The 27,206-nt window shown below is 52.5% G+C and overlaps 2 protein-coding genes across 9 annotated transcripts in view; one reads left to right on the top strand and one right to left on the bottom strand.

Moving 5' to 3' along the window:
- Window positions 1-18,083, top strand: part of RFX1 (regulatory factor X1) — a 38,375-nt gene extending 20,292 nt beyond the window's left edge. For 4 of the 7 annotated variants that reach the window (XM_027851064.1, XM_027851066.1, XM_027851067.1 and 1 more), the window contains 19 exons: window positions 3,275-3,384; window positions 3,707-3,790; window positions 5,122-5,214; window positions 6,510-6,605; window positions 7,450-7,545; window positions 9,311-9,405; window positions 10,473-10,782; window positions 11,190-11,371; window positions 12,218-12,337; window positions 12,447-12,562; window positions 12,907-13,025; window positions 13,139-13,248; window positions 13,473-13,624; window positions 13,708-13,805; window positions 14,823-14,972; window positions 15,158-15,366; window positions 15,447-15,600; window positions 15,704-15,749; window positions 15,954-18,083. In XM_027851064.1, the coding sequence (XP_027706865.1) occupies window positions 3,275-3,384; window positions 3,707-3,790; window positions 5,122-5,214; window positions 6,510-6,605; window positions 7,450-7,545; window positions 9,311-9,405; window positions 10,473-10,782; window positions 11,190-11,371; window positions 12,218-12,337; window positions 12,447-12,562; window positions 12,907-13,025; window positions 13,139-13,248; window positions 13,473-13,624; window positions 13,708-13,805; window positions 14,823-14,972; window positions 15,158-15,366; window positions 15,447-15,600; window positions 15,704-15,749; window positions 15,954-16,120 (2,507 nt within the window). In that variant the 3' untranslated portion in view covers window positions 16,121-18,083. Of the gene's footprint in view, window positions 1-3,274; window positions 3,385-3,706; window positions 3,791-5,121; window positions 5,215-6,509; window positions 6,606-7,449; window positions 7,546-8,207; window positions 8,622-9,310; window positions 9,406-10,472; window positions 10,783-11,189; window positions 11,372-12,217; window positions 12,338-12,446; window positions 12,563-12,906; window positions 13,026-13,138; window positions 13,249-13,472; window positions 13,625-13,707; window positions 13,806-14,822; window positions 14,973-15,157; window positions 15,367-15,446; window positions 15,601-15,703; window positions 15,750-15,953 lie in introns of those variants that run through there. The other 3 variants (XM_027851069.1, XR_003568190.1, XM_027851065.1) reach the window with 3 other exon arrangements.
- A 206-nt stretch (window positions 18,084-18,289) lies between these two features.
- Window positions 18,290-27,161, bottom strand: DCAF15 (DDB1 and CUL4 associated factor 15). 2 transcript variants are annotated; one of them, XM_027851315.1, is made up of 13 exons: window positions 27,015-27,146; window positions 24,360-24,457; window positions 24,002-24,137; window positions 23,620-23,726; window positions 23,372-23,511; window positions 22,753-22,923; window positions 21,575-22,000; window positions 21,378-21,469; window positions 21,153-21,281; window positions 20,550-20,635; window positions 20,033-20,137; window positions 19,841-19,956; window positions 18,290-18,917 (listed from the first exon to the last, which is right to left on the bottom strand). In XM_027851315.1, the coding sequence occupies exons 1-13, from the start codon at window positions 27,144-27,146 to the stop codon at window positions 18,862-18,864; spliced, it is 1,794 nt and encodes a 597-aa protein (XP_027707116.1). In that variant the 3' UTR covers window positions 18,290-18,861. The 2 variants fall into 2 exon arrangements, with proteins under 2 accessions (XP_027707116.1, XP_027707115.1); XM_027851314.1 differs by having other exon boundaries at window positions 18,290-19,956; window positions 27,015-27,161.
- Between the last annotated feature and the right edge of the window lie 45 nt (window positions 27,162-27,206).

The raw sequence follows: 27,206 nt of genomic DNA, 5'->3' as shown, positions 1-27,206 counted from the left end.
CACACACACACACACACACACACACACACACACACACACACACACACACGATCATCCCTGCAAGCACAGGTCCACAGATGCCTTTGGGGCATATACACATATGTACGAAGCAAAAAGCCAGAAATTATTAGGAAGCTCACTTACCAGATGCTGACTTCTCTTGGGGTTCTTAGTACTGCTAGAAAACCAACCAAACCATTTACAGCCTCAGCCCAGGCCTAAGGACTCTGACCGTTAGCCTGGTGGCAGTGAATGTTCCTCTTCCTGTGCTTTGCCTCAAGTAGAAACACTGAAGACTTGTGAGAAAAAATGACAGTTGCTGTTAACTTTGAGTCTTGCCTAACAGTCCCTCTTGGACGTGTTCAGGCAGCCAAAGATGCCACTAGGCTGACACTGAGCAGTGAGATAGGAGGCATGACACTGAACCAAGCTGAAGCTCCATCCCTCCATTCCCAAAACCCAGTGTTTACAGCTTAGTTGATGTCCCATCCCTTTGACCGGGGACACAGCATCTCAGCTCAGGTTACCCACACACCTAGGTGTGTTGGGAGCATCACGTGGCACAGTGCTTTCTCAGGTTGCTCCCAGCCTTACTGGTTGGGCTGGAGTCATTAAATGCCTCTTCCCTTGAGGCCCCACAAGGATGTCAGGGGAGGCCCAAATAAAACCCAAAAGAAAGCAAGAAGGTTCAATCCAGAAACTGATGATTTTGTAGTCTATCCTGAGGACTCTGGATGCCAGAATTATTTCAATAAGTATTGCCTATCATCATCATCCCCTGAGGACCATCCCCTCCCCCAGCACTGATCCGCAGTGGGGTTTGACTACTCTCTTTCTCATCAGATCAGCATGCAAACTCTCTTGATATCAAGACTGTACCTACTTGGCCTGGACCCAGCTTGCAGCAGCTTCCCAAGGCATCATCCCCAAAGGGCTCAATCATGCCTGAAGCCGGAAGGGCAAGTCTGAAGGTCCTGGGCTTTTAAACAGCCTCTTCAGAGGCTTCATCTGTGGGCTAATCCATCGGCCCTGTGCTGGGCACTTTCATCCCATCTCCCTCTGGAAGATGATCAGGAAGTGATCTACTCAGCCTCACCATCCTTTCAGCAGGTTCATTTGCCCCTTTTACTCCTGCTCGCTGTTCCTACACAAGGAAAATGGAATGCTTTCATCAGTTTACCTCAAGGCAAAATGACAATCCCCCCCCCAGTTCTTGCCCTCCAAGCCTTCAGCCTTGCAAAAAGGCACCTTAACTCAGGATATTAGCAGATTTCCCTGAAACATTGGGGGCGAAGAGTGCCACCAGCATGTGGGGACAGATATCTTTCCAGGGCTTAGGATCCCACAGAACTCATGCAGAGAGCTGGAGGCAGAAGGGGGAGGTGCTGAGGATTTATTTTCTTTGGGGGAAAAAATAGCCCCTCCTCCTGCTCATCACCTCAGAGAGATGTGCATGAAACTTGACCTCCTTCCCGATAGCATCTCCCCAGCCCAGGTACTGACCTCTCAGTGTGCTGCAAAGGCCCCTCCTTGTTTTGTACCTACTATGAGGGGGATGTTTATTCAGAGAGAACCCAAGGAGCTTTGGAGCAAACTCGAGGGGATTAGTTCACCAAGGTTGCTGGTATAAAAGCTGTCCTTGTTCCCACCTGCTCCTGCAGAGAGGCGTGACCAGGAGCTGGCCAGGCAGGCCACCCCTGGACTGCATCATGTTCTATGATTGCCTCTTCACAGCTCCCTGCCAGCGTGAGTAACACCCCCCCCCCCCACTCTGCCCATTGAAGGACCATAAAAAGTAGGAGGGAACTGTTGTGAATGAATGGAAAGGAGGGGAGGGAGGGAGGGAGGGAGGCAGCCTAAACTAAGGGATTGGGGGGGGACAGTATCCCAGACTTTTACAGCCTCCTGAGACTAAGTTTCTATGTTTTCACCTGCAAAATAGATAAGCTGGTCCCTAGAGTACTCTGGTGGGCATATTGTGAGAATCATTAGCAAATTGTGCTGATGTGCTTTAGAAGTGTGACCAAAGGCACAGACTTGAAGGTAGGATCTCCCAAATCTCCATCCTGGTCAGGGAAAAATTCCACATCTGAGCTTTTGTTTTCCTCCTTGGACAAGGACGGTCTCCCTCTTCCTGCTTTTCTATAGTGTCTGTGGGGCAGAAGACGTAAAATTTCCTATCAGCCTAGCCAGGGGTAAATAGAATGAGAACTGCGGGGAGCATTGAGGAGGAGGACGTCGAGAAGACTGGAGAGTGTGTACCACAGGAGAATCGATTGAAGGGGCTAGAAATACTTATTTAATCTAGAAAAGGGAAGACTGAGTAGGGGCATAATAGCTTGTATTCCAACATTTGAAGAGTGGTTGTATGGAAGGAGTGGACTTTCTCTGCTTGGCCCTGAGGGGCATAATTAGCAAGGGAAGTCCTAGAGGGAAGTGGCAGGGGCTTAACTATAGAAAAGGAAAAACTCAGCGTGTCCAGAAAGCTTACTAACAGTTGTCTGAAAGTGAAATTGGCTCCCTCAGGAGGCAATGAGTTCCTATCCCTGGAGGTCTTTCAGATGGAGACTGGGTTATTTGTTGTCATTGCTTGTAAAGAAGATTCTTGCTCAGAGGTTAGACTAAATGACCTCTAAAGCTCATCCCTTCCACCTCTGGGATTCTGAGCTTCTGTTCTTCCTGAGAAAGCCATCCTGGATAAAAGGAAAGGTCAGAGGGGGCTGAGGTCAGGGAGAAAGAAAGGGCATTGGAGTTTGAGCCTTGGACTCCTGTTTTCCTGCAGAGCCACATCCAAGGATTTGTCTCATGAGGCCTTCGTTGCTCTAGTTCTTTCTAGCCTTCCCTCTTTCTTTGCAAATGTCACACTAGACTTTAGAATACCTCTTCCATGCCAGTCACAGGGCCATGCTTGAGGCTTTCCCCTGGGAATGAAGCCAGGTGGAAGAGTGGATGGATGAAGTAGACAGGCACTAAGCCTTAGAGCCCCTAGACAGCATTGCTTTCTACACAGCCAGCCCATTCCTATAGGATCCGTGGACATGCAGCTGACATGGGGGGGTGACCCCAGCCACATTCAGAATGATAATCTGTAGTAGGAAGTGTAGACCCTACTGGAGCTCTGATGCTTCCCACATCCACCCCCTCTGTCCTCTTCCTACCACTCTAAAGACTTTCTCAGACCCTAGAACTAAACCCAGATCCCAAACTTTTCACTCCCACTACCCTAGGGACAGTGCTGCACAGTGTGCCTGATCTGCCCCCTTCCTCCCTACAGAAGGGGCCATGAGGGCCAGTGACACTGTCTCAGAAGCTAGCCCAGGCTCTACAGCCAGCCAATCTGGAGTGCCAACACAGGTGGTCCAACAGGTCCAGGCCACACCGCAGGTATGGGGCTTCCAAGGTAAGGGGATTGAAAAGCTGGCTTTCAGCATGAGTTCTTGGGGCCAAAAGAGGCTGTCTCCAGCCACTGGAGCTCAAGTCTTCCCCATTTTGGAGATGAGTAGACTGTGCTTCTCATTGTTCCCTCCTCCACCACTGCCCTTTAGCTCTATCCCTCACCATCTGCCAGAGCCATCTGTTTGCCTTCTCTTATCAAGATGCTTTGCTCCATTCTGCTCAGCTCCCTTTCCATCCTCCCCTTCCCTTACCCCACAGTTTGGGGGTCAGGGCCAGCCCCCCTTCACCTCCCTGGGCTTTGTTCCAACAGCGGTTGCTGGTCCAAGCAAGTGTGCAGGCCAAGCCTGGTGCCGTGTCCCCTCTGCAGCTTACCAGCATCCAAGTGCCCCAGCAGGTAAGGCTGACCTGCCCAAGGGAAGGCAACGCCATCTTCTCTGGGGCCTCATGGGTCCCACCATCCCTAGCCACAAAAACCAAAGATTCCTAAAGGGGAATGGAGACACATCCTTTACTAACTTACCTCCCTATTGCCTGCCCACAACAGTTCCAGTCCATTTCTAATCAGGGAAATTAGAGCTGCCAAACCCTTGGCTATCCGTTTGGTCAGGTATCTCCACTGAGAAGAGTTATGCTAGCTCGGTCTGTTTTTTATCTCTCAGGAGGCAGCCAGTGTCAGGGAAAGAACACCATCCCTGGGAGTTGACATCCCTGTATTCTTTGTTCCCAAGTTACTATGCATCCTTGAGAAAGTTACCTAAAACCTCACAGGATCATGACGTCTGGCACTAGAAGGGACCTTAGAAATCACCAGGCTCTGTGTACTCAGAGGTGCAGTATGGGCTACTGAAAAGAGATGTGGACTAGGAGTCAGAAGACCAGGCCTCTAATCCCCCTTCACTATTTACCTCCTGTGTGACCTCAGTCAAGCCCCTTTCCTTCTCTGGTCTTGGTTTCTTCATCTGCAGATGAGACGATTGGACTAGGGCTAGATGATCCCTAAGGCTCTGTGAGCCCTAAAAAGCCCTCCAACCTCGGAAGGTTAAGGGAGATTGAGCCTTCCTCCCATTATACTTCAGCCCCTCTCAAATAGTAGGCTTCTGAGATTAGGATTCTTATGACCCTTGGATCTAGAGGCCAGGGCCTCCTCTCTCATGCTCTGCAGAAAAGAGATTAGCCCTTGTACCCATGGACCTAAACAGCTTGAATTAAAGCAAGTGCAGCAGGAGTTAGGGAGAGGGAGGGGACTCTTCCCCTAGCCTCAGGAGCTGTGGAAAGAACCTTTGGCAGATTCCTGTTCTTGCCCCATTTCCTCCCTCACACCTCCATTACAAAGAAACCTTTCGGGTTTACACAGAACCCTATTCCAGTAGCCTTGGGTTGGAGAGCATGGACTGTGGAGGCAAAATCCACACCTCCCACCCAATAGGGTGAGCTAATGCAAGTGAATCCAACTGCCAAGAAGGTCTTCTGGCCACCTGGCAGGCATACTGGAAATAGACTCCAAAAACTGTAGGGGGAAAGCATTGAACTTGGTTTGGTCCTTTCCCCTCACTGAGCCTTAAGTTTCTCATCTGCGCAATTATGGGGTTGGATTAGATATAGTGTCAAAAGATCCTTTTAATTCTAACATGCTTTGATTCTTAAAGGCCAGCCCCCTGGGATCTCTGGGATTGGGTCATGTTCTTTGCACCAGCTTCTTCCTAATCACACACATTCCCCACACAGCGATTGGTGGTGCAGAGCACAACCCAGGCCAGCAAAGGGGGGCCGGCTTCATTAGCTGTTCATAGTGTCCAACAGGTGCACTCTCCCCCAGAGGTAAGTGACAGCTCCCAGCCCTGTGGGGCTTCCCTCCCTCCCACCCATTTTTGTCATCTTTTTGTCTCCTTAAGCTGTTTCTCTGCATTTCTCCTCCCTTACCTTGCTTCTAGCTCTCAGATCCTGGCTTCTGTAGGTGACATTTAATGAGGTCAGGGTGGCCTCCAGCCAAGGTTAGCAGCAAAGGATTTTTGTCAGGGAACAGAGGACGTCCTAGCCCAGACTGAGCTTCAGCAGAGCCTGGGCTTAGAGCCTGGGCTTTTAAGCTCAGGGACTGGAGAGCACAGCAGCTTATGAGGCTGATATTGCTGTGTGATGCCTCATCCCCAACCCACTCTCCCAACCCTACCATGGACACTTCACCTCAGAGATAAATAAAAGCAGGTTTTCATGTCTCCCTCACTCCAAGATCTTTACAAGGATTCTTCAGTCTTGGAGTTGGGAGCAGGTGAGACATGAGGGTTTATAAGCTAAGACACTGAGAGCAAGGGCCAACTCCACAAGAGGCCCAGAGGTGTCTTAATCACTCCACAGCCTAGGGATGCCTATCACTCAGCCTGACCCCTCCCTGCCTCCCAGATCCCTCCCAGACGAGTGCCCATAAAAGAACCAAGCAGTGTTCGTGGATTCCCTGGAGTATAAGCCCTACAAAGCCAGGGAGAAGACAAGGTCTTTACCTCCTTTGGCTGTCTTATTATCCCTCCAGTAATATCCCTCTAATCTATTCCAGCATTTCAGTACCAAACCAGGCGGTGGTGGGTGGCATGAGGCAAAGTCTGTCCCAGGGGCTAGCCTGAAAAATACCAAGTTGGACTTTAGAGAATGTCTAAGAGAGATTTGAGCTCAGTCCTCAGCAGGACTGTCCCTCAGCAGGGACAAGTTTTTAAGGGAGAGACTGAAGCGAGCACTGGGAACTGAGCAAAAAAGCCCAGGACCTCTGGATTCATTTGCAAACTTTGTTGCAGAAGGGGTTCTCTTCCCACTGTGATCTGTCCAATTTCACCCTAAGCCCTTTAGCAGAGACAGGAAATTGCTGAGAGTGGGTCCCAGAAGAAAGCCTACCCTGGTGCCTGTGCTCAGCCCACCCTGATGTGTGCTTGAGCCTGTCCTTGCCGCTCTCTCTGTCTCTCTCTGTCCTCTCTCCCTCCCTCCCTCTGTGTGTCTCTCTGTCTCTGTCTGTCCTCTCTCCCTCCTTCCATGTGTGTATCTCTGTCTCTGCTTCCCTCCCTCCATGTGTGTGTGTCTCTCTCTGTCTCTGTCTCTCTTTCTTTGTCTCTCTCTCATTCTCTCAACAGCGTTCACCAGGACAGGGGAACAGCTCCACCAGCAAAGCTGGCTCCGTGCAGCAGCTCCAGGTGCACAGTGTCCAGGCCGTCCCTGTCTCACAAGAGGTATCCGACAGGGGAGGTGCCCAGGCAGAGCTGTTTCCAAGGGTCCTGGAACAGTTTGGAATGTGTAACCACTTTAGCATCCAGCCAGCACTGACCCTGTATAATACTTGAAATGAGAGGGGTTTAGAGTTGAGACCAGATTCCAAATCCTCCCTCTGCTGACTCCCAGTGGGACACTGGGCAAGTTTCAACCTCTTTGGGCCTCAGGTCCTCATTTAGAGGGGATTTCTTAGGCCTTGCTGGTTCTCAGTCATGTTCAGTGACTTACCCAAGGCCACATAGCAAGTTAGGACCAAAGAACCCAAGAAAACTGAGGTCCATTAGAATGACCTGCCCCAAGAATAAGGTTGGAGATTGCCATTCTACCCTCCCTTCCCCTGCTTCTCATTGCCCCAGAACAGCTGACACTACTCATTTTATCACAAGATGCTAGGATCTGTCCTGGGAATCTTTTAAGTGAATGAGCAAGCAGTGGGATGGGAGGCAGACAGTTTCTCTGTCTGATTCAGTTGAGGAAGTAGATAGTTTATCTTTATGGCTTGGCTGGGAATATGTGAGTATTGACCTGTTCTGTCAGGGAGGAACTGATTACTACCTATCTGCATTTCCCTTTTGGCAAAGAAGCGTGAGAGAAGGCAGCAGGGGAGAATCAGTGGATCAGTCCATTCCACAGGCTCTGGACTGTGCAGCCCCTTGTAGGAATAAGAGGGGCGCCAGATTCTGGGACTCCTTCACATGCTTGAGTGCTAGGCCCCTAGCTGCTCTCAGCCTAATGAGTGACAGGACAGTTGGGAGGAATGTGGGTGCTCCTTCCAGTGATTTGGGATGTTGTGTGTCCCCACAGAGATCCGTCGTGCAGACCACTCCACAAACACCAAAATCAGGCCCAGTGCAGCAGCTGACAGTACAAGGGTTGCAGCAGGTCCACGTCACTCAAGAGGTCTGTGCTCTCTGGGCCACTGGCTTTTCCCCTTCTCCTCCTCCCACTCCCCTTGGAGGTTTTCCCTGCCCAAGCTGTGACTGGATGGGTAGTTTTCTGGGCACTAAGAGAGGCCCTAAGAACCAAAGGGCCCTACAGCGAAAGGGCTGAGCAGATGATCTCTAAGGTCCCTTCAGTTCTAAATACTGTGATTCTCACCTTTCAGAAGGGAGGCCTATTAGAATATCTTGCACCAAGGACCAGGTCAGGGATAAAACTGTGACTTGCCCACTTCCCTGCCTAAGACACTGAAAGAGAAGCTGCTATACATTTTCTTGAACTGTGGGACCTTTGTAGGGCAGACCAGAGCGTGAAGAGGCACCTTTTAAACTTCCAACCAGACAGACAACACCCAGCCCCAGAGTGGGGAACGCAGTGCCCAGACTCGGCCCCGCCCACACCCCACCCCCGCAAGGTGCGAACCTGTGGGGCCTCCCTCCTCCATCCCAGGCCGGCTTCCTGGTCTCCCAGGTGGCCCGGGGCAGCGTCTGGGGCCCCTAAGGCCCCGTGGGAGGGTCCCGCGCTAGGTGCATTTGCCGGGCCGCACCCTGCCCGCACCCCTCCTGCCCTGTCCCCTCGGCAGGGCTGCGGGTGATGGGCCAGTGTCTCTGTTTGTCCTCCAGTGCTCAGGCAGTCAGTTTCCCGCTAGGAAGGGAGAGCAGCAGGAGCCAGCAGCAGAGCCGCCTGTGGTGCGGGCCGAGCGGGGCGAGCGGGCTGGAGAGGCGCCCCTGCTGTTAGAGTGCAGTAGCGAGACCCCGCAGTTAGGCAGCGGCAGCCCGGAGCCCCGGCTCTATTACCTGCCCGCGGCGGCGGCAGCGGCAGCGGCGGCGGCGGCGGCGGTAGCAGCGGCCGAGCCCGGTTCTGAGCAGTGGGTGGAGCTGGTGCGCGTGCTCCCCCAGCAGCTGCTCCTGCCCCAGCAGAAAGTGGTGATCGAGCCCCTACCGGGGCTCTCCTCCCGAGCCAGCCCCGACCAGAGAGTCAGGATCCAGAGAGTCCCCCAGGTGCTAGTGTTCGGCACTGCAGCCACAGCGCTGAAAGTAGGTGGGGAGAAGGGGGCGGGGCGGGGCTGACTTCTTCTGCCCAGAGCCTGCCCTGGTGCCCCCAGCCTCCCAACTTAGGCAGGCCCCACCTCTAGGCGATTCTTTACCCTTGGTCCTGGGACCCTCGCCCCTCCCCGTCTCCCCAAGGCTCCTAGCCCCAGCCTTCCTGCTCCTAGGCTCTGCCTTTAACAGATACAAACCCTGCCCACCCGTTCTTAGGCCCCTGCACGTAACAGCGCTGTCCATGCTCACCCCACCTTTCATTCAGTCTCCATTTTACCGTCAGAAAGCAGGCCTGGGTGTCTGGCCACTGGTGTGAATTTATTCTGAACAAGAGCACCAGGGTTCCAGACCTTGAACAACAGTTTTGCTTAGGTAAACAGCGAGACCCCTTGTTAGGCAGGCCTCCTGCTCACAGGGAAGCCTCTGGGCTGTATGTCTGTTGGCCAAGAGCACAGGGTTATAGGTGATATAAGCTCTTCCAAGAAGAGGCCTGTCCTGCCCCGCATGTAGAAACTCTGGCCTGGACCAACCTAAAGCCCGAAGGCAACCCAGTCCCAGGGGTCCCTGCCCTGTCGTATCATCTGCAATGTAGCCTCTGCCTCAGTTCCAGCTCAGTTGCTGCTATCTGGCCCCAGTGTCAGAGGATGCTAGCCCTCCCCATAACCCTTGGTCTCTTGCCCCAGGTGCAACAGCTCCAGCAGGTGCCCGTGCAGCATGTGTACCCCAGCCAGGTTCAGTATGTGGAGGGCGGTGATGCCAGCTACACAGCCAGCACCATGTGAGTACATCAAGGAACAGATCCTGTAGCCTTCATCCCAGCTCTCCTGAAGCCCTGACTCCAGATGTAGACTGGGCCATCCTGCATTGTAGACAGGCAAAGCCATCACAGGCCCACCCTTAAGGAGCTTGCTCACCTCCAGCAATCAGAGGATTCTGTAAGGCATGAGATGCTGAAACGTATCAGAACAGGTCTGGCCAGCAGAAAGTGGGAAGATTCATACTGGCCATGGTCACATGGGAGGAGATTGGGATTGAAATAGTCTTTCGTAGACAGGCAGAATCTTTGTCAGTGGAGGAAAAGAAGGAGGGCATCTTGCACAGGGAAGGGGGTGGTGTGCCCAAAGGCACAGAGACGGGTGAACCTGGCACTTCATGGCGTTGTTAGAAGAGACTCGCCCACCAAGTTCCAAAGGAGTAGGACAGGATCATTAAAAAGTAGTGGAAGATAGAGCTGAGGTCAGGCTCTCATTGGCCTTAGAAGTCCCTTGTTTGAACTTCTGTGAGCAGCAGGGAGCCACAGGTACTTTGTGAACTGAGAAGGGATGGGATCAGAGCTGGGCTTTAGGAAGACTAATTGTGGCAGGATGGAAGGGAATGCCTTGAAGTTGGAAGGCTTCCATCATGGAAGCTGTGGCAGTAATCCAGGTGGGAATGGAAAGGAGGGAAGAAATAGGCCTTGACAATTGATTGGACCTATGGGATGGGAAATAAAAAGTTAACCAGAGCCACCATTAGCCTAGAGTGACAAGAAGGGTGATAGAGCCAGTGACAGAAGTGTCAAGAACATTCTCTTGGTTCCCCTTTGTTAGTTTTTTGGTACCATTCTAAGGTGGAAGAATTATATTCAGCTCAGGTCCCAACTGGACCAAAGCAACTGGATGCTTCTGGGGGGAGGAGTCCCAGAAAGCTTATTGAGAAGCAAAAGACCCCAGCCCTAGAGACAGGTTGATTGATTAGCGGCTCTCATGGCTTATGATGCTAAACATCTGGACATATCTGGGATTCCCATAAGCTCTGCCACAGAGATGGCGACCCAGCCCTTCTTCTTCCCTGCTTTCCTTACAGTCGCTCAGGTACCTACCCCTACACAGAGACACCACTATACACCCAGAATGCGGGCACCAGCTACTATGAGTCCCAGGGCACAACCGCGCAGGTCAGCACACCTGCCACCTCACAAGCTGTGGCGAGTAGTGGCTCAGTGCCCATGTATGTGTCGGGTGGCCAGATCGTCACCAACTCTAGTGGCGCAAGCAGCGGAGGGGGCGGCGGGGGCGGCGGGGGCGGCGCCGGCACCTACGTGATCCAGGGCGGCTACATGTTGGGCAGCTCCAGCCAGTCGTACTCTCATACCACCCGTGCCTCACCAGCCACTGTAAGTGCCCCGGTGCCCCCTCTTAGAGGGAGAAGGGGTGGGGAAGAGGAACATCACTTGGGGCAGAGGCAGGGATAGAGCCTTGGGAATGTTTCTGCAGCACAGCTGTCTTCTGCCTTGTAGTCACTGCCCTGGGTAGTAACCATCCAGGGTACAGGCCGAAAGGATCAGAAAGGGAGGGGAGAGCCCGAGTTCAGAGCATTTCATACCATCTGCCTCTTGAGGATCAGCAGAGGGGATAGAGGGAGCAAGAAGCTTTAGCCCATGACACTGCCCCCAGGAGGGCCCTAGGTCTACCCCAGTTGCCTCCTTGCCATACAGGTGTGATGAGCAAGGGTCTTACCTAGGTGGGGGCTGGCCCCTGGGTTGGCTCCCTTCCCCCCTCCCCCCACTTCTCTTCCCCCTAGGTCCAGTGGCTGCTGGATAACTATGAGACAGCTGAGGGTGTGAGCCTACCCCGAAGCACCCTCTATTGCCACTACCTCCTGCACTGCCAGGAGCAAAAGTTAGAGCCCGTCAATGCTGCCTCTTTTGGCAAACTCATCCGCTCTGTTTTCATGGGCCTCCGCACTCGCCGACTTGGCACCCGGTAGGTCTGTCTAGTGTTTTGAGGTCGTTCCCCAGAGCCAGGCCTCAGGGATGTTCCCAGGATTGAGCCCTCAGCCCCAGTGGGATGACCCTTCCTCCTTCCATCACATAACTCTACCTACTAGTAGTTATAGCAAAGCCTCAGGTTTATCACCTATGTTAAGTGAGGAATTTCTTCTCCTCATGCTCTTAGGTTGTGGATCCCTTTTTGGTGACATCCTCAGTCACTCCCCTAGAGAGTTATTTTGGGCAGATTTCCCCCAGTGAACTTCTTAAAAGAGTCTCTATGGTATAATGGATAGAGAGTTGGTGTCAGAATCTGGACGACCTGGATTCAAGTCCCACCTCTGACACTGTGGCCTTGGGCAAGCCATTTAACTTCTTAGTTTGCCCTGGCCAATTCTCATGCTCAATGACTGCATTACTAGATGGGAGCCCACAAGGTGGTGGTTGGGCCTGGGGTCTTTGAGATTGACAGCAGAATGGATTTACTGTTTTCCATGCTAGGAATTACTCCACACCTCCACCTCCCTTAGCCATGACTGGAATTCCTTGGGACTTCACAGAGCACTTTGTTTATACCTTCCTAGTGCACTTACCACATGATGTCAATTATAACAATCTGTGTTAGTACATTATCAGGATCCCTACTAGACTGTGACCTCCACAAAGATAATGTCTTCTCCAAACTTTGTACCATGCCCAGCATAGGCTCTGCAAATAGCAGGCAATGAATAAATATTGTTCAAATGAATGAATGAATCCCTCCTAGGTAATATTAGGGGCATCCCTAGCCTAAACCCTATCTCTAACTTTCCCCTCTTTTCTTTCCTGCTTTCCTTTCCAGGGGGAACTCCAAATACCATTACTATGGCCTGCGTATCAAAGCCAACTCTCCACTGCTACGCCTGATGGAGGACCAGCAGCACATGGCCATGCGGGGCCAGCCCTTCTCCCAGAAACAGAGGTGAGTATGCTTTGATGCCCAGCCTAGGGGTCTCTGGCTGGCAAATCACCAGGGAGGGAAGGCATTCCTTCCCACCTGGACTCACTCTTTACTTCCTCTACTTTCCCAGGCTTAAACCAATCCAGAAGATGGAGGGCATGACCAATGGTGTGGCAGTAGGACAGCAGCAGGCATCAGGCCTGTCCGACATCAGTGCCCAAGTTCAGCAATACCAGCAGTTCTTGGGTAAAGACCTGTCCTTATGCCCAGAAACATTGCTACACAGCCCACACTGCAAATCCCTCCCTCCCCGGGAATTCCCTGCCCCACATGGGACCACAGAAGGAAGAGAGTGTTTAGGGGGGGCAAGACTCCCTGAGCCCTGCAGAGGTGTAATGTTAAAAGAATTGGATTAAGAATCTTTGACCTGTGTTCTACTAGATAGCTTGACCTTGGGCAGCTCACTTAATCTCCCTGGGCTTCAGTTTCTTCATCTCTAAAGTGAGGAATTGGGATGAGATGATTTCTGAGGTCCCTCGTATAAATGCTATGCTCCTCTGATCTGTCCTGGGTCCTTTCTACCCCCACAGATGCCTCAAGGAGCCTTCCGGAATTCACTGAGCTTGACCTACAGGGCAAGGTGCTCCCTGAGGGGATTGGACCTGAAGACATCAAGGCCTTCCAGGTCCTGTACCGGGAGCATTGTGAGGTATCCAGAGGGCCAGCATTGCCAGCCAGGAAGCATGGGGGAAGGGCCATGCTCTTCCTCCTATGGGGATGTTCCTGCTCTGCCCTCATCACTCTGTCTCCTCTCCTTGCCAGGCCATTGTGGACGTCATGATTAACCTGCAGTTTACACTAGTGGAGACCCTGTGGAAGACCTTCTGGAGGTATAACCTCAATCAGCCCAGTGAGACCACCCCCCTGACTGTGTGAGTATGGCAGGGAGCCCTGGGCAGCTGCAACAAGGGAGCCAGTTAAGGCCTTCTTACTGAGGAAGGGAGTCTTCACTCATGTCTGTGTGGGTCTGTCTCTGTTCCTGTATGTATATCCCTGCATACATGTCACTGTCCCTGTGTCGTCATATCCTATCTACATATGTCTATTCCTGATTATATGTCCGTGTCTGTGTCCCTGTTTGTGTGTCTCCTTACAGCCACGATGAAGCAGAGAAGCGGCTGCCCAAGAGCAGCCTGGTGCTCCTCTCTAAGTATGAGCCTGTGCTCAAGTGGACCAAGGACTGTGACAACTTGCTGTACCAGGGCCTGGTGGAGATCCTTATCCCTGATGTGCTGCGGCCCATCCCCAGTGAGTAGGGCTTGGTTGCGGGTAGCCAGCTGAGGCAGGAGCACTCTGCTCACCTCTCCAGCCATTCTGTCTGTCCTCCACAGGTGCCTTGACACAAGCAATTCGGAATTTTGCCAAGAGCCTAGAGAGCTGGCTCACCAATGCCATGATGAACATCCCTGAAGAGATGGTTCGGGTGAAGGTGAGGGGGATGGAGCTTCCTGACCTGCATTAGCTCATCCCCATCCTAGAACACCAAACCAAAGGCCCCTGTAGTTTAGGTAGGATTTAGAATTAGAGGGTATCTTGGCATCTTTATTTTACAGAAGAGGAAACCGAGTCCTAAAGAAAGGTCACACAGATAGCAACTAGAATTGTAATTTGAACTCATGTCCTCCCATTTCCAGACCCAGTGCTCTTTTTCCCAACCGTGAAGAGCCATAAATGCCAGGCTGAGGAAATTAGACTTCATCCTAGAAACAATAGGAAGCCCAGCCTAGTTAGAGCTGGGCTGTAGGAAGGGAACTGGCAGCCGTGCAGGCAAAATGAGAGGGGACGGGCTGGTCAGGTTATTGCAGTGGTCCAAGGTGAGAGGGAGGGAAGAGGAATATGGTCCAATGAGAGGACTGAATTGATGTGGAGCCAGAGACCCGGATTCAGACCCAAGCTCTGCTACATGCTCACTACCTGCGTAATAATTCTTTCCTTTGGTAGGCCTCAGTTTTTATTGTTCAGTCCTTTCAGTCATGTCCGACTCTTCGTGACCCCATTTGGAGTTTTCTTGGCAAAGATACTGAAGGATTTTGTCACTTCTTTCTCCAGCTCATTTTACAGATGAGGAACTGAGGCAAACAAGGTTAAGTGACTTGACCAGGGTCACACAGCTAGGAAGTGTCTGAGGCCGGATTTGAACCTAGGAAGATGAGTCTTCCTGACTCCAGGCCCAGCACTTCTATCCATTGTGCCACTCAGGTGCCCCACAGGGCTTCAATTTACTCTTCTATAAAATGAGTTGGTTGTACCAGATAACTTAGCACTAAATCCTATGATCCCTTGAAGTCACCACTACACTCTGGTCCATAGTTTGCACCTCTAAAAGGAGGCTGGCCTTAATGGTCTTGAAGGTCCTCTGCAGTGCTAATGTTGGGCTATTCCAGGGCCTGGCTGCGGGTGGGGAGGGGATCACAGAACCAAGGGCATGAAAGGGCTCTGTCTACAGGTGGCCGCAGCCAGTGCTTTTGCCCAAACACTTCGGCGCTACACCTCCCTCAATCACTTGGCCCAGGCGGCCCGGGCTGTGCTTCAGAATACGGCCCAAATCAACCAGATGCTCAGCGACCTCAACCGCGTTGACTTTGCCAATGTGCAGGTACCAGTAGCCCCTAAGGATAGCTGGAGCTAACCCCGGGAGGGGAGGGTCATGGGCAGCCCTATCTTGCTCAGAAACCACAACGGTTTCTGGGAATGGCATGAGATGGTGTGAGGAGGCAACCACTTGGGTGTGGGCTCAGAGCCTACATCCCAAGCCACATCTCTCTGGCTCTGTTTCCCCAGGAGCAGGCCTCTTGGGTATGCCGCTGTGAAGACCGTGTTGTGCAGCGGCTGGAGCAGGATTTCAAGGTGACTCTTCAGCAGCAGAACTCGCTGGAGCAGTGGGCAGGCTGGCTGGATGGCGTGGTGAGCCAGGTGCTCAAGCCCTACCAGGGCAGTGCCAGCTTCCCCAAGGCTGCCAAACTCTTCCTTCTCAAGTGGTCTTTCTACAGGTGGGTGGTGCCTGATGAATGGGGACTGGGGGCAGCCTGGCTCAGCCCACCAACCCCAGGCCTGCTTCCTCTTCCTCTAGCTCCATGGTCATCCGAGACCTGACCCTGCGCAGTGCGGCCAGCTTTGGCTCATTCCACTTGATCCGCCTCTTGTATGACGAGTACATGTACTACCTGATTGAGCACCGAGTGGCCCAGGCCAAGGGAGAGACACCCATCGCTGTCATGGGCGAGGTGGGTACAGTAGGTAGACTGGGGAAGATTGGGGGGGGTAGGCAAAAAAAAGAGGCAGCCTACCCACCCTAACTGTTCCTCGGGCCCACTCTCCCCTGTACAGTTTGCCAACCTGGCCAGTTCCCTGAACCCCCTGGATCCTGACAAAGGTAGGAAGGGCCTCTACCACTTAGGCTCCACCTGGAGCTGGTGAGGACCTTGGGATACCTGGGTCCCCACCTCGTTTGGGCACCAGCTGTAGGGCAGGGTGGGCAAAGGGGCCTGAGTATCCCAGCTCCATTGGAATGAAGTGGGAGGGGGGAGGAGCTCCAGTCCAGAGCAAGCCCTGAACCCAGATCCCTCCGTGAACCCAGATGAGGAGGAAGAAGAGGAGGAAGAGAGTGAAGACGAACTGCCCCAAGAGATCTCTCTCAACTCCAGTGAGTCGACTGCCCTCAGCTCAGAGCCCCTGGAGCCTCCAGCCAAGCTGGCAAGGACTGACGGACGGGGCATCTTCGTGCAGGCCCTGCCCTCGAGCTAAAAGCCCTGGCTATTTGCTGGGGCTTCCCAGGACTCTGGCCCTCAGAGGGCAGGGCAAGGGCTGTTTCAGGGGCCACCTACCCCAAACCCACCTTGTAGCTGTGGGAATCCCATGAGCCCGGGCTTCCAAAGGAGAAGCCTGGCCTCACCAGCCTTCTACCCTCCATCCCTACTCTCCTTCCCTCAAGAGACACCAAAGTCCCAACCAGACTCCAGGCTTCCCTGTAGCTCATGGGACTTGGCGTGTTTTTGCTCTGGCCCTCATTGTGGGGCAGGATGCACCCCTAGCTACTGAGTGGGGGGAGCAGGAGAGCTCCAAGCAGGGAAGGCATTGGCCCTGCACCCCTTGCCCCTGCAAACCCACCCCTTCCTGTGGCCTTTGTTTGCCCCTGCGGGGTACGGGGGGTGGGTGGCAGCACAATCCCAGGGCAAGAACCACTTGGCTGCACTGGAAGGATTTGGGGGCAGAGCAGGGGAGCTGGCTCCTCAATACTGCAAACACTGACACAAAAGACAAGACGTGCCTTAAGGAACAAACTGAGTGTCTTGGCTGGCAGCAGGCTCCCTGGGGCCATAGGCATGGCCTGGAGCAAGAGGGAGAGTGGACCATCTTCTCTTCCCTGGGTACCTGCACAGGTCCAGAGCTGTGCCAAGCCTGGCCCAAGGGGCTGTCTGCCCTTGGCAGCTCCCTACAATGGGCATGGTGGCTCCCAGGTTTCTCTCGCCCTCTCCTACTCCCTGGAACTGATTCCAAGCTCTGGCTTTGCACAGTGGCTTGCCCCCCACCCTCACCCCAGGCTGTCTGGGGCTTAGGGGATGTTGAGCTGCCACCTCGGACACAGGTAGTATGGGTAGGGGGAGGGGTCGCTGCTCTCTATAAGAGCACTTGCTAAAGTGCAGAGGTCCCTGTCACCCCCCCAGAATCCCCCCCTACCCCCCCAGTCCTCCTTGCTTCCCTTCTTGGTTTAAGTGCAATTAAAGCAGTTCCGGGCACTGCTTTAGGTGAGGGCTTGTGGGTCAGGGCCCTGCCCATCAATCTCCTTCCCTGACCCCCCCCCCCCCATTTGGCACCCTCTGCTGTGAGGGAGCATTGCAGGCCTCCATCAAGCCTTGGGAAAGGCCCTCTCCTTCACAGGCTGTACCTCCACCTCAGTACCCTTCCTCTGCCTCATCCCACCTAGGCCTGGAGCTGTGACAGGACCCTCTCCCTCCCCAGGGGCAGGGGAGAGACAGTTGATGCGGCGGAATGAGCGGGAGAGGCTTCCTTGTTCCCTCCCAGCTTCCAAAGACCAGTGCTAGATTGACACTGCCCCAAGAGCTGCCAGCCTACCCCAGCTCAGGGAGCTAAGGCCAAGGTGCCTCCTCCCAAGTGTGGCCAGCCTCCCCTGGAGCAGGTGGGCCAGCAGGGGCCTGGGTAGCCCTCACTCATAAAGATCACCCCCACCCCCCTTACCCCCTCAACAGCTGCCCTCTACGATGCTGGTTTGTCATGGAACCTTCTTAGCTATTCTAGTTTTCCAGAGATCTGTGCTTTTGTAATGTAATGATCTAACCCTCTCTCTAAACCACATAACTATTGTGCGATTTGTGAGCGATACCCACTCCAGAGTTGGTAGCTGTTGGGGTTTTTCCAACCATCATGGCCTTATTTGTTCCAATTTTTTCAGTGTTTTCAACATGTGAGATAGATGTTTATGGCAAAACAAAAAACAAAAACAAAAAAAAACCTGACCTTATTGTATAAAAAAAAAATCACTATTTTGTGTGCTCCAAGTGCAGCAGCTGAGGGGACTGGCCCCCCACTCTGCTGGTGGCTGGTGCCACCCTGGGCCCGGGCAGCCAGGCCCTCTTCCCCGTGGTGGTGAAAGTGTCAAAGCGTGTGGTAGTCTAGAGAGCCCAAGCTGTTTTCTACCTTTTTGTAGTCTTTCTTAAAACACAATAAATTCTGCTGTGTTCTTTGGCTACCAGCTGACTCCCCCAGCTTTGTCCTGAAGCCTCTTCTGCTCTGGTGCAGGTCAGGGCTCTGATTCCTGACTGCTCACTCTATCTCTGACCCAGAGCACAAGTGATTTCCAACTTTAGGGTACAGAAGAGATGCAGAGCCAACTGTCTCACAGATTGATTGGGGGGGAGGGGTGAGGATATGACCCTGAAGGGAGTTCACACAGTCTCAGAAATTAAAACATTTATTACATGAATTGGGGGGAGAGGGCAGGGAGAGGGGTCAGCTAACTCGACCTCCTCAAGGAACTGGCATCCACAACTGGCAGCCAAGAAAACTTAGAATATACATGAAACCAAAGGCCCTGGCCTGGAAGGGAGAACGGGGTGGGGAGAAGCTGAGTCTCTTGAAGCTTCTCTTGGCCCTCTTCCCTGTGCCCACGGCTGACAGGGCTCTCTCTGCCAAGGAACTCAGCAACCTAGGTAGCCCTGGCCACTTAATCCCCAGGGGTCCCTCCCCTGCCCCAACTTAAATAGGCATAAATAAAAGGGATCTGGGCTCTAGGGCTCCTGGGGGGCCTTACCTTCCCCCAGCCTATCCCACCTTCCAAGGGGGGAGGGGGAGAGGCCTTCCAGAGCCAGAGCCTTCCCTCCCCCCCACCCCCCCACCTCCCAACCTAATACTAGGGGACAGGATGGGAGAAACAAAAAGCCCCCAAGTAACAACAAAATCCAACCCAAAACGAGGAGGTAGTATCGAGTCAGTGTCCAGAGCAGTGGGTGCCATAGCCCCCGGGCTCCTCACAGCACAATCCATGTGTACCGCTCGTTGTCAGCCAGGACCTTCAGGGAGCAGCCTGGAGGGGGTGGGACACACACACATACACACACACACAAGACAAGTACATCCCAACTTCTTTTGGGCACCCTTTCTGCCGCTTGTTTATAGGCTCAAAGGAGTTAAGCTGGAATGGCCCTCAGAACATCCAATCCAACCCCCTTACTTGACAGGAAACTAAAGCACAGAGAGAAAACACTTGGCCAAAATCACACAGGAAAGATCACAGACTTTTAGGAGGTGGAGGGGCCGTTCTACTGAGGCCCAGAGGTTAAATGACGTGCTCGAGGTCAGACAGTAAACAAAAGAGCCAGCATTTAAATCCAGTGCTACTTCTAGGATAAAGGATATGATGCACACTATCAATGTAGCCAAACCTTTATGAACCCATCTCTGCTTTGTGTCACTGACAGACACCTCTGGGAGGTCCCAAGTCCCCATAAAGTGAATTCCTACCACAGGAGTAGGGCAGCCCTTTGTCCTAAAATCATCTCAGAGTGTAAAAACATAAAGGCTCCTTACCCTATTAATTTTGGGATCTGGTGACCAGATTCATTGAAGGTCACTCTGTCCATGTCCTCCAAAATCTCTTTTCCCCCTCAGTCTTCCCCTTCCAGACTGGAGTCCTCTTTAGTCTGTCCCTCTCTGCCCATTCCCTACTCCTCCAGCGGCCCCCTTCTATCTCTGCTGCCGTTAGCTTGGGGTCCTTCTCTAGTTCCATTCTATCTGGAGTTGGGACAACGAGTCCTAGGCACAGTCCTAGTGTTGCAGTTACAGATCAATGATTGATACTTGAATGAACAGGGCCTTTATATGAGGGGAAGGGCAGGTTTTTAGGTGGGGGCCTCTGCGCCCTCAGAAGTCAAAGCCAGATAAGAAGACCGACAGGCCAAGCAAGCAGAGGAAGAGAACGCTGGGTGGTTGAGACTGCCTGAGCCCCACCTTTGTGTAGTGCCTCATTGGTCATCCTGTTGACATAACGGCCACTGTTCTCGGGCACAAGCCACTTCATCACCATGTCCACGCAACTCTTGCGATAGGAGCTCCAGACGCTACCGCTAGAAGGAAAAGGGAAGCTTACACAGGATCCTGTGTGGCACAGACCCCTCCTTTCTAAATCAGCCTTGGCCTCACCTGGTCTGCCCTTTGACCTCAGTGAGATCACCCACGCTGACCGTAACGAAGATGCCTGTGTTCAGGTCCCAGGCCACCTTCAAGCTGGTATGATAGGTCTTTGGTCTAGAGGGCAGGACAGAGGATAAACTGAGGCCCAGGGGAAGTGGTCTAGACCACTGGGGAAGGGGTGCAGTGGAGAAGAGTGGAAATGAGAGGATCATAGGATTCTGAGCTGCAAGGAACCTTAAAGGTTACCTCATCCAACCCCTCTTTTCATAGATGGGGAAAACTACCACCTCGAGAAGGGAAGCACTACGCTCGGGATCACCCAGCTACCAAACGGCAGAGAAAGGGTCCAAACCCAGGTTCTCTTGACTCCAAATCTATTGCTTTTTCGACCAAACCACAAGAGGTATCAAGTGGAGAGCTAAGAGGCCTGTAGTGAAGGCCGAGGGGGCAGCAGCATTATCCTGTGCTTGGTCAGTGGCAGGCCTTGGGGACACAGGGGCAAGCATTTCCCTCCCCCCTCCCTCACCGGAGCTGGGCCTCCTCATTGGGGGAGGGGAAGGCCAGGAGCAGCAGGCCAATGTTGATGAGGACCTGGTTGGTTTCAGGACAGACCTGGTAGGGGAGAGAGTAGGGGAGGACAATGAGGAGAGGCCCCAGAGCCCTGCAGCATCACAGGCTGGAACCCAATAATAACAGCTTACATTTCTATGGCAATTTAAGATTTACAAAGTACTTAATTCACAACTCTCAGTTGTGAGCAAATACTATTCCCATTTTAGAGATGAGGAAACTGAGACTTAGAGGGGAAATGATTTCCCTAATCATGCAGCTAAAAAAGTATGAGAGCCAGGACTCAAACCCAGGTCCTTTTGTCTCAGTCTAGCGCTCCTTCCTCTCTAAATCGGCATGTATTCATCACCTGCTCTGTGGAAACTGCTCTACTAGGTGCTGGGGAACACAAAGACAAAAATGTATCAGTCCCTGCCCTCAAGAAGCTTACATTCCATTAAGAAGACAACATGTATATTTACAAGACCTATACAAAGTAGACTCAAGGTGGTCTCAGGTGAGAAGACCTTCTATGCCATTTATGTCTCCTATGCCCACTCCCACCCCAGAGGGCACACACCTCCAAAATGACGATGTCATAGTCACTGAACGAGCAGAACTGGTGGCTCCAAGTGGCATCATTTCGGATGACTTCATTAATGACATACTCAAAGTCAAGCGTCAGCTGTTCCACTGTCAGGTACTGGCCCTTTAATGGACAAAGGGCCAGAGATATACATACACATATGCTCGCTCCTCTTTGCCCCAGGTTGGCTTTCCTCTGTCCCTGACCCCTGCTGCATACCTGGAAAACTGCCCGCTCTCTCATAGGCCGTAGATTCCTGCCCCGGAGATCAGTCACCACAAACGGAAGGGAGATTTTGTCATCTTCAAACCCTGGAAGTGGTGGAAGAGGGGAACAGGATGATAGATAGGGGTGAGACTTTGGGATCTGAAGCAGGCCTCTGCTCTGCCCTCCTCTCACCTGCACCCTCTCCTCACCATCCTCTGGTTCGGCCCAGTCCCCAGGCTCCAGGACATAATGCAGCTTGGTGTAGTTGACATAACCTGGCTCTGCAATGGGGGGCACTGTGTCAGGAGGACTGTCCCGGGGTCCTGACTCCCTGTCCAGGGGTGGGGCCTCACAGGGCAGACGACAGCGGCTGCCCGAGGCCCCCAGGCAGAGGGGCTGTCGGGCCTCCTCCACAGCACCACCCTTTGCCTCCTTGGCCCTCCGGAAAATGTCAGCCACAAACTCCTTGGCTTTGGCAACAGCTGGCGAGGGCTCTGGAGGGCGAGCAGGGGTGGCCTCTGGGCAGGGTCCTCTGGACACAGGGGGATCCTCTCGGCTCGGGGGCCCAGGAGGGTCAGGTGGGGCTGGCGGATGGGTGGTTCGGTCATAGAGGATTTGGCAGAAACTGCTGTCACCTGGAATAGGGGGATGGAGTGGAGAGAAGCAGGTTGGAGGGAAAGAACATGAGGGCTCATAACTTACAAAGGCAAACCAGAGAACTCTGGGTTAGAACCTGGGCAAGTCATTTCTCTCTTGGTATCTGTTTCTTTAGATGTAAAATGGGAGACAAGAGACTAAGGCAACACTGACCAGATAGCAGCTAAGGCTCCTTCCACCTCTACATTCTATAACTCTTATGAGAGCAGGTCAATCTCTTCCCCTGTCTAGACCTCAATTCTCTCTCCTATAGGGGATCCAATTAGATAACCTGTAAAGTACCTCCTGGCTAGAAATCTTAAGATCCAGTGTTCCAAGGTAGCGTCAAGAAACAGATACACTGAAGAAAAATTCCCTCTGATGCCTAACCCTTTAACTTAGTCATCGGGTAGGGGAAAGAAAGCTGGGACTACAAAGAAAGGAAGGACATTTTCTACCCAGTACAGAATGGAGTTGGTGTCTAGCAACTATCATTCTAAAGAGACACTGGGTCAGAAATCAAATCCTTCTGTTACTTACACGTAATCGGACCTTGGATAAGTCACAACCTCTCTGAACCTCAGTTTCCCCATTTATAAAACAAAGAGGTTGGACTACATGATTTCTAAAGTCCTTCCAACCCTGCAATCCTATAAGCCATCAGGACTGACCACAGTGCCCCAGCTCTACAAGTGGCTGACGGAGGGCCAGGCAGCTGGGCTGAAGCCATGGCCTGGGGCCACAAGCCTACCTGCTGAGCAGACAGAGACTGCACAGGCCACCAGGGAGTAACTGGTGTTGAGCAACACCACCTGGTCCTTTTTGAGCTGGAAGGCTGGCTGGAAGGTGGGGAAGGGATAGACCACCTGGTACTTGGTATGCAGCATGAACCCATGTCTCAGGCAATGGGCGCTAGGGTCTCCTGAAACACACACACACAGACACACACACACACACACACACACGCAGGGTATTACAAATGCCTATGGTACATGCTGGTGACACATTTCCACATGTACCCCATGCAGCAAACATGAACGAAACACACCTGAAGAGACCTGTAACATACCCACTCCAAGACATGCTTCTCCCAAGACCTGCCTGCAGTACACATGCCTCTCCCAAGACAAAATAGTGCACCCATGCAACAAGCATCTGCAAATGCACGGGCAGTACATAGAACACATAGCCTATGATATCCATGATACACCCACCACATACATGTAACATAAACATGCTTACAGTACATGCCTGGGACACTTCGTGGCTATACTGCACTTTTATGACACAAATACCCTGGTATTCTTGGTAGACTAAAGATAAGAATCCTTCCCCTGTCCCTAGCCTGGGCCACACGCAGGTCCACTCACCAGGATGGGCAAGGCTGGCATCTCGGCAGCTAGGGCAGCGGTCTCTGGGTGGCATAGCCACAGTGCTAATGTAGATGTCCCGGTGGTTCTCATCACTCATCATCATCATGTTCATTAGAATCCCATTGGCTGACCGGGTGCTAAGGGGGCAGGGGGCAGGCTGAGCCCACATCAATCCCAACCCCCTCCTCCTTCCTCCCCAATGTCAATCCCCAGCCTCCCCTGTCCTCCGCCCCACAAGCCCTCACTTGAAGCCAAAGACGATGACTTTGGAAGAGTCACTGGGCCACTCGCAAACAGTCAGATACAGGTCACTATAAATCTCTTCATCCTGGAAGAGCCGCACCTGCCTCACCTGTGGGCAGGATTGCACAGGAACCATGAACAGTGTTTAGTAATAGAAGGCCCTTTATGATCACCTCATCCAACCCTCTCATCTCACAGAAAAGGAAACCAAGTCCCAAGGAGGGGAGGGACTCGAAGAGTGGAGACTCAAACCCAGGCCTCTTTCCTCTCCGCCCAGGATACAGATTGAGAGCTGGGTGGGATTGCCCCTCGCCCAGGGAAGAGAAGGGACGAGCAAGTGGCGAGGAGGCCCACGGAGGGGTTACTCCAGCCCCGCCTTCCTACCAGCTTCAGCTTGCTGTGGACGTTGAATTCCCACCAATACAGGTGGTAGATATAGAAGGAGAAGTCATCATCGCCACTGTTGCTTGTATAGGAGAGGACATAGCGGCCGCACTTGGAAAAGCCCAGGAAGATGTGCCTGTGGAGGGGGTACTTTTCTGGCATCTGACAAGCACCAGCCTTATTCTTCCTCCCTTTACCCCTGCCCCTGACCTCACCCCTAATTCTGACACCCACCCCATACTGCCCCATCCTAGCATATAGACACACAGCCTTGTCCCAACCTCACCCCTAATTCTGATACCCACCCCCCACCCACCCCATACTAGCATATAGACACACAGCCTTGTTCCAACCTCACCCTGCACAAAGGAAATCTTCATCCACAATGCTCTTTAACGATACACAGACACGGGGTGGTAGCTTACGGAAGAGCCGAGGGGAGAGCTGCCCGCTAATCTGGGGAAGGGAAGAGGGGGAGGCCAAGCATCAAACTGCTTCTCTCTCCTCCAGAGGCAGAGTCCATCCAAGGCTGCCCGCTCTCCTCTTCTCTTCAATCAACTGCCTCTGACTCCCGATCACTTTGTCACCCCATTTCCCAACTTTCTTCTCTCAGAGAAGTAGCTTTCAATGTATAATTCAAATTACCTCAGTCTTCTTGTCTTGAGCCTAATTTACCTGCCCTTTGAACATTAGTTAGCCTCTCCTCCCCCCATGCCTTTGCTCCTGCCATTCCCCTTTATCCGTATCTTGTTGCTTTCATGTCTCCCTTCCTAAACAGAATCTCCATCCCCACTTTCCAAATAGAGAGAATCATGAAAGCTCAGAAATCAGTCATCTAGTCCAATCTAGGAGAGAACTGGAAAGCTCTTGACACCATCTCTAACAAGACGTCATTGAACCATTTCTTAAAGACCCTCAGGAAAAGGGAAGCTACTTTCTCCTAAGACAGCCCATTTCCATTTGGGAAAGGTCTCTTTGTGAGGAAATGTTTTCTTACATTAAACCTAAGTTTGCCTCTTTGCAACTCTTACCCACTGCTCCTACTTCTGTCCTCTGGGACCATGTGTAATAAACCTATGCCTTCTTCCCCACAATATCATCTTCAAACATTTGCCTATCAAATCCTTTCCTACAGTCTCTTTTCTGGGTTAAGCATCTCCAATTCCTACATGTGATTGTCAAAAGTCAAGATCTCCAGAATTGGCTTTTTTGGCTGCCATTTCATACCACTGACTCATATGGAGCTTACAGTCACCAAATCCTCCAGAAGTCTTTCAAATAAGCTATTGTCCAACCACACATCCTTCAATACTAGCCTAGTGAAGTTGATTTTTTGAACCAGCATGAAGTAATTTACATTTGTCCCTAATAAATTTAATCTAATTATATTTGGCCCACTATTCTAGCCTCCTGGAAACTTTTTGGAATCATTTCATTTGTGTCAATTATCCCTCCCAGCTCAGAAAATAGGTAATACTGACAAGCATGCCATCTATACTTTAATCCAAGTCAATGACAAAAACAATACCATGAACCCATTCTACTCCTCAAATACAGTGTTCAATACCACTGCTTTCCTATCTTTCAAGGCTAAGCTCAAGAAACACTCACCGAATGAAAATTTCAGTGATATATATAGATACATTGTACACACACACACACACACCCTAGTCTCCTCAATAAAAGTAAACCCCTGAAGATTAGACTCTTTCTGGAAAGTCATTTAACCCCTCTGAGCCTAGGGTGAAGAAGTGGATAGAGCGCCAGGCCTGGAGTCAAAAAGACTAATCTTCCTGAATTCAAATCTTACTAGCAGTGACATTTAGTAACTGTGTGACCCGGGGCAAGTCACTTAACCCAGTTTGCTTCAGTTTCCTCATCTGTCAAATGAGCTGGAGAAGGAAATGGCAAGCTACTCCAGTATTTTTGCCAAGAAAACCCCAAATGGAGTCATGAGGGGTCAAACACAACTGAAAAAAAAAATAACTGAACAACAACTAGGCCTCAGTTTTCTCATTTGAAAAAGGAAGGGTTGGTTTAGATAATCTCTAAGGCCTGTCCAGCTCTAAACCTATGATCCTTCCCTGGCTCCGAGCTGGACTCACAGTGGGATTTTGTAAGCGTCTAGGAATGGACTGCTTGGACCCTGAACACACTACTAGAACTGCCAAGTTTCTTCGGCTTTCATTTTCTTATTAGGTACTGATGGGACAGAGACAATGTAAGTGGGCACGTGACTGAGTCGAACCCTGAAGCTCAAGCCCACAGGGGAGACAGATATGTGCATATCGAACCCAAGGCTTTGCCATAAACCTGCCTCCCCCCACTGCCCTCAACCTCCATCCCCTTCAGAGTTCTTTTACTCTTAACAGCCTATCTCCTTACACACCCACCCCCTCTAACACCAACTATCAGGTCTTACTATTCTCTAGAATACATTCTCTTCCTATAACACCTATCATCCACATTACCCTTTTATGCCCCAGTCTGCTCTGTAACATGTTCTTCTCCATCACTTCTTTCCTTCTCCAATACTCTTGCTAGAAAGGTCTCCCCCCCTTCCAGAAGCGCTCCTCACTGAAGCACTCTTTTCTTCTCCCACCCCTGGAGAGCCCACTCTCACAATACCCACTCCCATCACCACCCCCATTCCTTGGTACCCCTTCTCCACTACCAGGTCTCCATCACACCCTTCTCTGTCACTCCTCCCATCTGCTAAGGCTTTCCTCCTCTATTCAGCGCTTTCCTCCATCCCCTTCTCCTCCACCTCCGATGCTCTCGCCCCTCACGACTCACCTCACCGACCCCCATAAGGCCTTCGTCCCCCCTCCCCCTCCCGAGCCCAGCCCCCCCCCCCCCCCCCCCCCCCCGCGCCCGCCCCTCTAATGCCCTTCCCCCCAGAATGCACCGCCCCCCCCGGTGCCCCTCCCCCCCGGACGCCCTCCCCTCTCTGGTTCTCCCCTCGGGAGCCCCCTCCCCCGCCCGATCCTCCGGGCCTCGGCCGAGCTCTCACCCTGACACGTTCCAGCTGCTTGAGGACATGTTCCCGCCGCCGCCCTCCGGCCCGCTTCCCTCCAAGGCCTCCGCCGCCTCCGCCGCCGCTCCCGGCCCCGCTGTTCCGCTCCGATTTCGAGCTGGGCGCCATTTTCACCCCCTCCCTCCACTTCCGGAGCAACCGGCCCCGTCGCCCCACCCCCTCCGCCTC

Source organism: Vombatus ursinus, unplaced genomic scaffold (assembly GCF_900497805.2).
Source record: "Vombatus ursinus unplaced genomic scaffold, bare-nosed wombat genome assembly UNPS02009173.1, whole genome shotgun sequence".
Lineage (NCBI taxonomy): Eukaryota > Metazoa > Chordata > Mammalia > Diprotodontia > Vombatidae > Vombatus > Vombatus ursinus.
The sequence above is the reverse complement of the archived record's forward strand: the minus strand, read 5'-3'. Positions and strand labels throughout refer to the sequence as shown.

Excerpts from the sequence above, each read along its gene's own strand:
- DCAF15 (XM_027851314.1), bottom strand. The coding sequence starts at position 27,146 with ATGGCGCCCAGCTCGAAATCGGAGCGGAACAGCGGGGCCGGGAGCGGC. Across the intron at positions 23,512-23,619 it reads GTCATCGTCTTTGGCTTCAA|CACCCGGTCAGCCAATGGGA; the intron begins GTGAGGGCTTGT and ends CTGCCCCCTTAG. Across the intron at positions 21,282-21,377 it reads GAGAGCGGGCAGTTTTCCAG|GGCCAGTACCTGACAGTGGA; the intron begins GTATGCAGCAGG and ends TGTCCATTAAAG.